This window comes from Melospiza melodia, chromosome 10 (genome assembly GCF_035770615.1).
Source record: "Melospiza melodia melodia isolate bMelMel2 chromosome 10, bMelMel2.pri, whole genome shotgun sequence".
In the NCBI taxonomy this organism is placed as follows: domain Eukaryota; kingdom Metazoa; phylum Chordata; class Aves; order Passeriformes; family Passerellidae; genus Melospiza; species Melospiza melodia.
The window spans coordinates 17,558,766-17,571,384 of record NC_086203.1 but is presented as its reverse complement, the minus strand read 5'-3'; the positions used below and the strand labels follow the sequence as shown (position 1 = coordinate 17,571,384).

At 42.1% G+C, this 12,619-nt stretch overlaps 1 protein-coding gene across 17 annotated transcripts in view; it reads right to left on the bottom strand.

The window, feature by feature from the left end:
• The window catches only part of CACNA1D (calcium voltage-gated channel subunit alpha1 D), a 169,586-nt gene extending 157,183 nt beyond the window's left edge, over window positions 1–12,403 (bottom strand). For all 17 annotated transcript variants that reach the window (XM_063164644.1, XM_063164655.1, XM_063164660.1 and 14 more), the window contains exons 1-3: window positions 12,292–12,403; window positions 9,867–10,185; window positions 7,353–7,458 (exon numbers count right to left, since the gene is read on the bottom strand). In XM_063164644.1, the coding sequence (XP_063020714.1) occupies window positions 7,353–7,458; window positions 9,867–10,185; window positions 12,292–12,328 (462 nt within the window). In that variant the 5' untranslated portion in view covers window positions 12,329–12,403. The remainder of the gene's footprint in view (window positions 1–7,352; window positions 7,459–9,866; window positions 10,186–12,291) is intronic.
• Window positions 12,404–12,619: the final 216 nt, after the last annotated feature.

Below are 12,619 nucleotides of genomic sequence, written 5' to 3'. Positions count from 1 at the left end.
CCATAACTAGTGTTTTGTTAGGTTTACATATTCAGTACTGGAGTAAACAAGAAATTCACATGCTTATGTAAAGTCAGTAAATTAGTTTTATCACCAGGATTTCTCACGGGTTTTTTCAGAGTGTTTCAAAACCTACTTTTACTCTACTCCAACAGTTTGCATATAAAGTACAAACTTCTCCCACTCATCTAAAATGCTCAATTTATATTTGAATTACAGCTATTTTAATACCAAATCTAACTACTTTCCCCACTGGCCACTCAACTGGTACAGTAACTAATAGGATTGTTCTATGTTGTTAAATTAACAGGTTTACTTTTATTACAATCAGTCTATACTTAAATATTTCACAGGCATATCTTCATCAAGCAGGGAGTAAGGGAAAAAGAGATTGGGGAATCACTGCTCTCCACATAAAGAAACCCAAAAAACGCGTTTTCTCCACCAGTGCAGCACTATTCTGTCTGGGGACTGACTTTAGGCTATAATAGCAGAAGAACTCTTTCTGGTGTGTGCTCTCTCCCCAGGCAGCTTGCCAGCAGTGCACTACCAGCAAACCTCTTTAAGGAGAGACAAGCCCTTAGCAGGAATTCCCCACAGGAACAAGCTTGCAACTTTGAACATGGAAAAAACATTTCCTTTCAAATAGGAGTGATTAAGTACATCTTTTTGTAAGACCTTCTGGTCTGGACAACTGAGAACCTTCTCTCTTGCATATTAAAAAAAAAAAAAAAAAAAAAAAAGTTTTGTCATGTCATTACCTGAAATCTGTAATAACAAACTGCAGATCTTCACATTCCCTTAAATTCCAAACAGACATTTTAGGATCAGCTACTTCAGCACAGATTAAGTTTTACTGAGGAGAACAAGGACTCAACTGTGTTATTCCCACACCTCTACAAACCCACATGACCCTTCTGCCAGTTGGAAATTGCCAGTCATCCTGGTCACAGCTTTCCTCTGGGAACGTCCCTCTTCCTACACCAGAGTGAAATAAAATTTCTGTTTCATTCACAGCTAGAGATGGACTTGACACGTGCAATTACATTCACCAGAAAAAATTCAAGAGCTATGTCACATTACTGGGGTAGTGCAGCACAGACAGTGCCCAGAAATTACTGCAAGATAAAGTGGGACTAAAACTCTAACTCAGAGTTTTCATCTGTTTTGCAGAGGTGTGCATTACAACACAAAGGGGAAAAAATTTCCTAAATTCAAAATCTGCATTGAAAAATCAAAGTAATCCATAATGATTAGTTAATGCATATTACTGATGTTTTGGGCTAACAGTAATATTAAACAAAGAATTGAAATTGAAATAGGAAGATAGGGATGAGTACCAAATTCCAATAGTTTTTATAGTCCCCTTGCAGAAATGTCATCTCTTGAGAAATTCTTGCAAATGTGCAAAGGATACTGATGTACTCTCTCTCACCTAATAACCATGAAATAACTTTATTATTAATTTTCAGAGAGATAAGGGATGTTGTTCTTGTAGTTAAATAGTTATTTCATGGATTTTTGAACAAGAAAATACAAGTCATGGTATCAATGTACATGAAAAATAGCAAAAGAACCATCACCAGAACTATCCCTCAGAGCATTTGCATATAGACAAAAAAACTGTCCCAAGTCTCCTAATTTTAATGTGTGGGGTTTTTTTTTTTTCCATAAATGACTTTCTCACAGGCCCCTCCTATTCATACCAGACATGTAAATACATTTCACTGACTTGAATCGATGCACAATGTAAAATTCCTATGGTGTATCAGTTACAATTAGATACTTTTTTTTTAATCTTTTTCAGATGAAACCTAATGATATTTTCTCTTACAACAAATTAATCTGATATCCTTAGTATGGGTAGCTTGGCTAAGTACGCATAAGTCATTCTAAGGTCTCCACCATGTTTTCCCAAGCAAAGTGAAGTATTTTCAGTAGAGTCCAAATTATCTTGCATCTTTCCTCAAAAGTTTACTTGGGTGACTTTGATGCCAGCTAACAGGGACATTAGGAGAGCGCATTAGCTAAGAAACCAAAGATAGAAAAATATCAGAAACACAGTATCAAAAAGTTATTTAGATTGGAAGATTTCTCTAAGTGAGCAGAAAGAGAGCCAGGCCTTAAAGACCCTTGAGCCGAAAAAGTAAACATGGCAAAGACAGAAGATAAACACAGAAATCCTTCTGATACAACATAGAGCACTCAGCAATTAAACAAAAAATCTTTAGAATTATTTACTAAATGAGATTAAAATTTACAGAATTCTACAACTATATTTTCAGATAATCTCCTTATAAAGGACAACTGGGTGCCAGGTAAAAACCAACAACCTTTTCAATGGATGGATTAATTAGTCATGTGGCCCCAGAACTGAATGAGTCATCGAGTTGCTAATGAGATAAGGACAGGAAGCTTGACACCTCTAAGTCAAGAGTTCAACCGGTTCTCCTCAGAGCACTCTCCTGCTGTGCCCTAGATTGAAGGCACAACACTGGCTTTCCTCCTGCTGAAGGGACTCAAAGAGCCCCATAAAGCTCCTTACAGAGGAAATCTTGGCCTGAAAGTAGGACACAAACATTGCCTTTCTCTAGCAGTGTCCCCCACCAAGGCTCTCCCAGCCCTTGGGATAAAGAAGAGGCATCCAGGACCATCAGCACTGCCCTGCTCTGCAAGCACAGCCTGAGACACATGGCCTCACTCAGAGGCTTCCCCACAAACAGCAGCACTCAGACAAGGCTGAAAAATCCTGTTATCAGGGGTTCAGAGACTTGTCATTAACATTAGGGGCCCTTTGTGCACTACAGGCAAGTTCTTTATTTCTTTATTCATGGGACTTTGCCAGCTTGCTGTCACTGACACAGCTGGGTCTCCCACCCCTGACTCTGCTGCCAGTCTCAAGCAGAACAGCGTCACCACACCAGCCTTGGGGGTCTAGGCACAGGAGACGCAGCGCTATCAAAAATTCAACTCAAACTTCAGGGGTATCATTTCCAGCCGCTCTGGATGGATGGATGCCTTCTGACTGTTCATATTTACTTATTAAAAGGAAGGAAAGAAAAAGAATAACCAGCAATGTCTTGACCATGGCCAAAATCCATTGTAGGGTGCTGGTCTGCCTGCACATGATAAAGAAAGAGCCCAGTGCGAGTTGGGCAATGGAAAAGGCAGCAGGAGGCAAAGCACAGAACAGAACATGGGACAGCAGGATGACACCAGGAAGACAAATTGAGGTGGGTGAAGGAGATAGAGAAAAGCATGCTGCACAAGAGGACAAACAGAAGAGAAAACACAGAGGGAAGCCAGAGGGTAGAGGCAAAAGATAACAAGAAAGAAATGAGTGGGAAGTTAAAGACAAAAGACACAAAGGGAATAACTATGTTATTCCTGCACAGATGAGGAATAAAGGAAAAGACAGAAACAGAAATAAAATATATATATACAGGAAGCCCTTTCTGCTAGAAACTGCTTCTTATCAAGCTCAGACAAGAAACACTTCCAAAAAGAAGAGCTCAATTAAGCATGGAAAGTTCAGATCACCTGAAACTGCTGAAAGCAGATGAAAGAAACTACTTTAAATTATGAAGCAGGATTTCATCCCAAAGTACATTGCCCCTGCTCTGCTCTAACAGAAAACTTCTCAGTTCCGTAATACTTTCACCCATCTACCTGGAGAAGAACAGGGCCCACTTCTGTCAGTACATTCAATGATTAGAGACTAATTACTGATGAAATAGAATTCAGGCTTAAGTTCATCAGTCTGTGCTGCAGTCCATGCAATATACACAGCCAGGAGAGAACTACTCCAGTTAAAATACAGAAAAGAGGATCCCTTCCTCCTGCCTCTCCTGGCACACATCAAAGATACATCAAGGTGTTTTAGACAAAGGATGACACAAATTTTCCCTTAGAACACAGGGCTGTAACCCTTGGCAAGTGGTCAAGCACAGCCCAGTCTGAATTTGATTCTGCACTTCTGCTTTGTTTGAATGCATTGTTTTGTATCACTCACTACTCACACCTCTGGCCTGACAGAGGGTAAGGAGGACCATGAATCCCCTGAGCAAGGAGATAACTGTAGTGCACCCTTTATCCCAGAGACAGGTAAAAAGCTCAAACACAACCCAGAATTTGTGCACTCAAAACACAAAAAGACATACCAAAAAAAAAAAAACATAAAGGAAGGGACTCCTCTTCCTACATCATTGCTTACCATTACCATCTGCTTAATTCAGTCACCAATATACTGAAAAAACCTTTTCTTGCTTCCCTAAATTATCATAAATACCACATAGCATGCTGCTGGCTCTGTCACAAAAACATCAGTAATCACAGCTTGCAAATCAAAGACAAGTGACCAACACAGAAACACACAGTGGAACCAACCCTGCACCATCAGTTTTCTATAAATAGTCTACTAGTTCCAAAAGAAAGGGTTTGGAACCCTCTCACAGACCTCTATCTTAAGATATTTAGGATTAAAGATAGATTCATTTCCAAGAATAAATGATACCCAAGGTACAGCCTATTTTCAAAAAATACATAAGTATGTATTTGATTCACTATTTGTCTTAAGACACATATACCTGTTTCTTACAATGTTTGTTATATATTTGGTTATAAAATTCATGTTTCCATTACTACTGCAACGTATAAGTGACTTTGTGTTGGAGGCATCAATGAGAAAGGGAGAACGTGGCTCACACAACCAGTTTGGGTGGTTGATACAGGGTCAGTGTTCCACTGGCTCAGCCACAGGCAAAGACAGACCCAGAAACCCTCTCGGGATTCCTTCACAAGTCTTGGAAATTCCATCATACAGGCTCTGCCTTCTACCTCCCACCACAGAGAGGTGGGAGCACCTGCTCTGCGCATACATCCTTGCACTGAGGTCACCACTGCAAACTTTCCAAGTCATAAAGGATGAACACTTGGCCTGATCAAATTCTCACATATTTACCTTCTCGTGAGCCCAACCAGAAATGAACAAGTTTACATTTCTAGTTCCCATTTACCAGTGTTCCACTGGTTTTTCCTGAGGCTGATTACAAATTTTGTCTATTTCGTATTCATAGAAAACCCTCACTTGTATAAACACTTCATTTTTCTGTTTACAAATTAAAAAAAAAGAAAAAGAGCCAGTTCAGCTAGCTGATGGAAATCAATTCATCTATTCAATTCAATGTAGCAGCATTGAGAGAACCAAGCTAGATATAATATCCATATGCAAACTAAAATTTATGAAGATGAACTTGAATTAGAGCCAAAGGGGCAGCTCCTAGCAAGACCAAGGGAGCCAAAATCCTGCCAAAGGTTCAATGATGATTAATATTTGGTCTGTTCACAAACCAGAGGAAAGGTCTGAACATTATTAACAGAATAATCCCTGCTCCCATTGTAAGACATTCCTCTCTCCAGCACTTACTGACACAAGCACCTCAAGCAGCAGGAAACACAGGATCCAGCAGGCTCCCAAGCAAGCCTGAAGATTTCTCACTCAGCTCTTCTCCTGTATTCCCTCATAGTGCACTGGAATCCACACTAACCAAGGAAAATTGTCAGTGAAGTTCCAGAGGAGAGGCATGGACCCAGACCACTGGGTAGCATATTTCATGGTAGAGAACCCCAACCATAGGAAAAGCCAATGCTGCTCATTCCAGAACTATTTATTTTATTAGATTGAACACACAGGATATGTCTGTGTGCTCCCTTATTGAGTTTAAATCTGTCCCAGCAGCTCAAAGTACATAGCCAGTATAAATTCTGCTCTTTGAGCAAACTTAGTGGAATGACTCAACTACAGGATAAACAGGATGCAAATTTAAATGACAATTTGAGATCACTTAATGGCCAACTAAACTTTACATACATATAATTGGAGGGGTTCAAGAGCCCTTTTACTTAAAATAGATAAGGTTTAAGAATCTCTTATTAAAAGAAAAAAAAAAAGACACCAATTATTATTCCTTAGAACTAGCCTGGCCACATCAAATAAAAAAAGAGAAATCAGCAGGGATGAAAATGTCCATTTTCTTTCTAAACATTAGCACATTGTAGAATTGAAATTGGCTCAGAAACACCAGACAGTAACCTAACAAAACTAATGCTAGAAACATTTTTCAAAATTATTAGCCTCTGACACAAGTAACTACTTTACCCTTTTCATGTAATGCTTTCTGAAATTAGTTATTAGCAGATCTTGGGGTGGACTGACAGCTATGGAGATTTGTGCCCTGAATTTCTCAGGGGAAAAAAAGAAAATCTGTTGGTTGGCTGGATACACAGCTGCATAACTCTTCCTTTACACTGACCTGAATTATTCTGCCTTTCATCAGCAATTTTCATTGTCCATATTTACTTAATTACAATTAAAAAGTCATCTGCACAAAATCATTACTTTTAGAAAAATAAACACACCACAAATTACCCAAACAAGTTCATAAAATAGAAGACCTCATATCAACCCCAATTTTCCAGGTAAATGAATACAAAATTATATCTACTTCTTGGTACCCACTTCTTTATTTCATGAACTTCTTTCCCATCCAAAAAGTCACATGCAGATTATGAGTACACAAAACCACTCTACTATTTCAAGATGGAGTTTAATATAAACAACAAAATCATTACATGTAATTCAATATTACCCTTGACAGCCTTTGTAAGTTTTAGAGAATTTTAAAAAAAAATTCCATTTTATCTTTTTATCTTTTCAAGTACAACCCTAGTATACTATTTTCAACCAAAGAAATGCATCTCTACATAACACTTACTGCAACACCATCCCTTTATTGAAAGATCATTTATACCAGCAGTGATTGCTTTGAAAATTCACATTGATGTTCCTATCACTTTAAAATGTATTAATGCAAAATCTCCCACCATCCTCTCATTAAAAATTAAAATACCCAGTAAAATAAACAGCCAAATAACACCATTAAAAACTGCAAACAGAGCAGACAAGTGCACTAGGAAAGGCAGCAAACCTTCAAGTCTGAAACAAGTGTCAGAAACAGTAACAGCTAGTCAATATATGTAAGTAATCAATATAAGCAATGGAAACAAATTAAAACTTTTTTGCCACACAAATATATAGACATACACAGCATATCAATGCACATTTCTTTCCAAAGATTTCTACTAATAAAGAACCCAATTTTGAACAAATGACAAAGTAACAGTTAATACTGGGGGGGGACGACACACACAAAGCAATTTCAAACACATTTTGTATAATACTATACACCAATTTCTTTTGCTGAAATCACCTATATTTGGTGCAATCTCAAATACTAGCAGTTAATCACATTAAAAGCACAGCAAACAAAAAATAAAAATTCAAGATTACTTACCAAATTATGATTAGTTGAATTAGAATCATCTTCTGGGAATGGGATGTAAACAGCTAAGGCCACACAATTGGCAAAAATAGACAGTAGTATAAATATGTCAAATGGTCTGGAAAATCTCATTAAGGAACTCATGACTTATGAGTATCTGCAAACTTTTAAGTCTAGTTCTCCATTCCAGCATCAACAATGGTAAAGCTTTAAGGCAATCTTTTGACTGATAACTCTGACAAACACTCCATCACCTTTAGTTATAGCACTATATATACCATATTATTTTCCATCACAATGATCCTTCAACGTCCTCTTCCTTTTGAAAAGAGTGAAAACTATTACTCATGCTGTCACAGAGCACTTTACATTAAATTCCAAAGATGAATATCATTATCCACTCTTAAATCTACATGCAGGTCATCATAATGGGCAAGGAATACTCATGGAGCTGTTCTGTCCTCATATAAAGATTTCATAAATATACATTTGTCCAAAGGAGGAAAACCATTAGAAATCCAGTTCATAGCAGGATATGGGAAAGATTCCCAGAAAACCACAACTGTTCTCTTACAGGAGAGCTAGAAAGCTGTGCAATTGACACAGGAAAGTTCTGAGCCACTCCATGTCTCTGACAGTTGCATTTCTGAATCCTGGCTTTGGCCAAGACAGATGAAAGTTTAGGTGAGTTGAGTAGAAAATAGAATATAATAGAAATAGAATAGGCCTGGCTTGGCAGCCACACAAAGAGAGGCTACAGGCTTCCACACTGACAACAGTATGGACTGCAGCTCTGCTTTCTATACTAGGGCTGGACAACAGCAGTGGGAACCTGGAGATTCCTTCTGTCTTCCAGGAAAATATGTCTTCCTTTTCTTAAAATTCATGCATATGAAGTTCATCCTTCCGTTCATAATTGATTTTCCTTTCTCACAAGATATTTTACTGTTCTCAATGACCAGAAACATGGAGGTACCAAGATGAGCCTATCTGTGGGAGCTTGGAAAAGATGTGCTTGGACCTCAGCTACAATTTTTGGCATCCTTTGATGCACAACTTCTGGATACATTTCCATAAGAGTCCAATAAAAGACTGGGGTAAGAGCACTAAATATATTCAAATGCATATTTTTGCCAGTTTAAAAAGTTCCCTGGGAAAAAAGAGGGGGGGGGGAAAGGTCTGACAAAGCCCATACATCCTATAAGATGTGTTACATTTTGTTTGCTGGCCTATTAAAAGTTTGTCACCTTGAGGGCCACTTTTATGTCTACAAAGCAGATCAACATGAACAGCTGCTACATTGTGTACAAAATAAAGTTACAACAGCATTTTCCAGACTGGATACCATCACAAGACTGACAACCTTGTTTTATGATGTGGTGCTGCTGGGACAAATTCTCGCTGAGTTCTTCCACTCCAGATCCATAGTAATTTCATTTACCTGACCTTAGCCAAGGAGAGGCCAATTTACTGAAATTAGTTGGACTTCTACCAGTTTAAATGAAAGAAGAAGCCATTTCACTATCTTTAATTTGCAATTGAATTTTGTACAAAGAACTGAGAAGCACCAACCCCATAAATGAGTAACAGCTCTTATTGCCAGGTTGGCTGTTCTGTTTATAGTAACAAATTGAGTTTTACTTCAGTAATCTACTGTCTTGAACAGCTGTTTCCCATTACAGGGATGTTGCCATGGCTAATATGCTAACATTTTTCTCCTTGTACCCCAGCAAAACTATTTTCTATTTCAAAGCTTTTCTTGGTAATTAAATAATATACTAAACCATCACGCTACCCATTCTGCCAGAGAAATGCACATATTTCCACATCATAACCACTGACCTAAAGGACTTCCCGTCACACAGGTCATCATGAACACAAGGCAGCATCTCTGCTCTCCCACCTAGATGAACATGCTTCCAAATATGTTTGGTGGTTGACATAAGTTGTACAAGCTCAGAGGATTATTATATTTATGACACTTGTGTGTATTTAAAACATTTCCTTGGCTTAAGTAAAAATCTTCCCTACGTTTAGTAGGGGAAAACAATCTTTTTAAAAAGATTTCTACATCTGACTCATTTGCCCTAATGGCAGTACCCCAAATTGCAATATGGAAGATATAGGTTTGACATCTTTGGCCATCTCCCTAACACTGGATGGCTAAGTACATTCCCATTCTTCCTTATTTGGAAAGGCAAAAAATGCAATGCAGAGATTTGCTGGAATGTGATGTTAGCTTGAAAATGTTCCCCCAGCTTCTCCCAGAACAGCTATGAGTTCTCCTCTGACTCCAAGCTGCCTACTTAAGTAAATGATATTCTGTGTCAACATGACACAAGAGACTATCTTTAACAGCAACTGAAGCCAAACTAACTCCCATTGACATTAATGACAGTTACCCACACATACAAGTGATGTAACATGCAAGTTGTGATGCTCCAAGAGATCCTGTGAAACAATCCCCTTTACATGATCAGTAAATGTAAGAAAATAATTTAAAAAGCCAACTGCAAGAAAGGATACTTCCATTCTACTAGACTAATGCAGGCTCTTCGTATTGGATTGTTGAGGGATAAACAGAAAAGGGCACGGGGTGGCCGACTATTGGATGTGTTACCCTGTTTTTTGCTCTTGGCATATTGCTGGCGTTTTCTTTGGGACAGAGATCCTACAGGCTGGGCTGTGGTGGTACTCATGTTTTGGGCAGCCTTTGCTTGTCTAGCAGCATCGATTGCAGCTTGCCAAGATAGAACAGTTTGCTTGGATGGTGCTGAACTGTTTGACTGAATAGCTGGTCCGTCACCAGGGAGAGGAATCCTGGTGCTGCTTGCATAGTTCACCTCTGTGGGACAAAAGAAAAAAGTACTTGGTTATAATTGCTTTACACTAAAATGGGTCTAACCCAAAAAGATTCTTCTAAGACCTCCTGGCAGTGTGATGTTTGCATTACATACACAGATACATATGCATACACTAGTGCTGTGGTATATGCAATTGAACAGTAGAAAATAGGCTCAGGAATCAGTTTTACAACTTCAGAACTGATGTAAGTATTGACACACAAACACTTCTCATTTTGATTCTTCCACTTACAATGCCTTTTTCTAAGTGGAAGGAAGCCTTCCTGTCCTGGTGTTTATTCAGTAAACCATACCTACCCTTTAGGATCAAGTTTGCTGTAGCACCTTCTCATTTACTACTCTCTCAATTTATTTTGGTCAAAAGAATAGTCGTTCCAAATTCTTACACATTGTTCAATTAAGAATAAGCAGCAAGGTAGAGGGGGAAGTTCTGTAAGCAAGTTAAATCTTGCCCTGCTTTGCATTCTCAAAGAAAAATGCGTGGATGCCTCCCACGAGCGAAGATCCAATACTGTCTGTGATAAACACGTTCACAAAGCTCTGCTGTCTTGTGCACAAGGAATCACAACCACGGACCCATTGTAGAAGGATAAGCTCTGGTTTTGTAAAAGGATGGTGTTTGGTTTTGCCCCTTTGTGAGAATTTAAAAAATAAACTGCACCTTCCAAATAATAATCTAGTGCTCTTTATGCAGATGACAGCAAAGAGGCAAAACACCACCTCCTCGCAAGGATCCTTCCTCGCGAGCTCTTTGACTAGCGCAACAGTCTACTCCTACATGCACCTGTAGGAAGGAGAGGCTCCTGAGTGCGATTCAAAACTTGATGCCTGGGTGGGGAAAAAAAAATGGAGGAACGGCACAATATACGTGCTGGGAAAAGAGATGATGTGAAACGGATCTACCCAGGCAGGGGAGGAAAGATCGCTCCCCGTCAAGCAGCGGAGAGGCAGGGAAAGCACAGCCCTCCCGCCCCAGACGGGGGGCACAGACCACGGGAGCGCCGCGAACGCGCCTGGACGCGGCCGAGGCCGGCGCCGGCCCCCGCTCCGGGGGCGCGGGAGCCCTAAGATGTGACTGCCCTAAGATGGCTCCCCGGGATGGCGGCGGGGAGTGGGGGGGTCACGGCGGGGCCCCCACGGAGCTCCGCGGGGAGCGGCCCCGGCGCGGCGAGCGCTGGCCAGCGGCGGCGCATCAACAGCTGGGTGACACGGGGGCAGAGCCGCCGCGGGGGCAAAGGTGGCACGGCTACCTCCAACATTTTCCCAAAGCATCCCTGCTTCCCCTCCCGCCCCCCCCCCCTTTTTTTTTTTTCCCTCCCCCAGATATAAATGCAATGGCACAGCCATCTCCCCCGCCTTCCGCCTGCCCTTCGGGATGCCATGAAACGTGGCTCGGCGCAAATAAACCACCCACCTACTCATCTATCTATACAGCCATCGTCTTTTTAAATGGATGCTCGAAAGGGAAACAAAGCCCGGGTGACTGCGTTCCTCGGGGGCAACACAAACTTGCTGCTGATTGAGGAGGGAGGAATCATTTATAAACAACAGCGGGGGCTGTGGCAGCGCCGGAGCCCGTCGGCGGAGCGGATTAGCGGCGCGGAGCCCCGCGTCTCGCCCCCGTGCGCCCCGCCGGGCAGGGGCCGAGCGCATCGCGCCCGCCGCCCTGCCCTCGGCCCCGCCGCCCTCCCGCCCGCCGCGGGGCAGCCCCCGGGAGCCGCAGCTCCGGGCAGGCTCAGCCCCAGGTACACACGGATGAGGCAAACGCAGCCCCAGCCGCGTCCTCCCGCAGCTGATATTAATGGCCCCAGGACAAGGGACAGACGCGCATAAATGCACTCGCACGCTGGTCACACGCCGAGGGCAGCACCTTGTCCCGCCTTGGCCACATCCCCTGCCCTTCGCGGTCCCTCCTCGAACACAGCCGCTCATTCCTTTCCCTTCCCAAACCGACCCCATCCTCAACCCCTTCCCTAATCCCCCCAATCCCCGACTCCCAAATCCCTCAGAAATCCTCCCCCGCCCCCACCCTCCCCTCAGCCCCAAGCACGCCGCTGCCCTTGGTGGGCGCCCCGGTCGGCTCTTACCTTCAGGGTGCTGCTCGGGCTGCGGCTGCTGGTGCATTTTTCTCACTTTCTCCAGCGTGTGAGAGGAAAATGAAAAAAGAAAAAAGGGCAGAGACGCCCCCCAACCCCACCCCGAGCCAGGTGCGCGCTGCCCCTGCGCTACCCGCTACCCGACCCCCATGGTAGTGACTAGAGACGTGCGAGGGGCTGCCGCTGCTCCTCCTCCTCCTGCCGCTGCTGCTTCGCCGCTGCCAAATCCCTCAGAGTTTGGGCCAACATGACACTCACATCCGGGTGACACGGGATCTCTCCATCCCTAGCAACCCGGCTGCTGCTGCCGCCGCCGGCT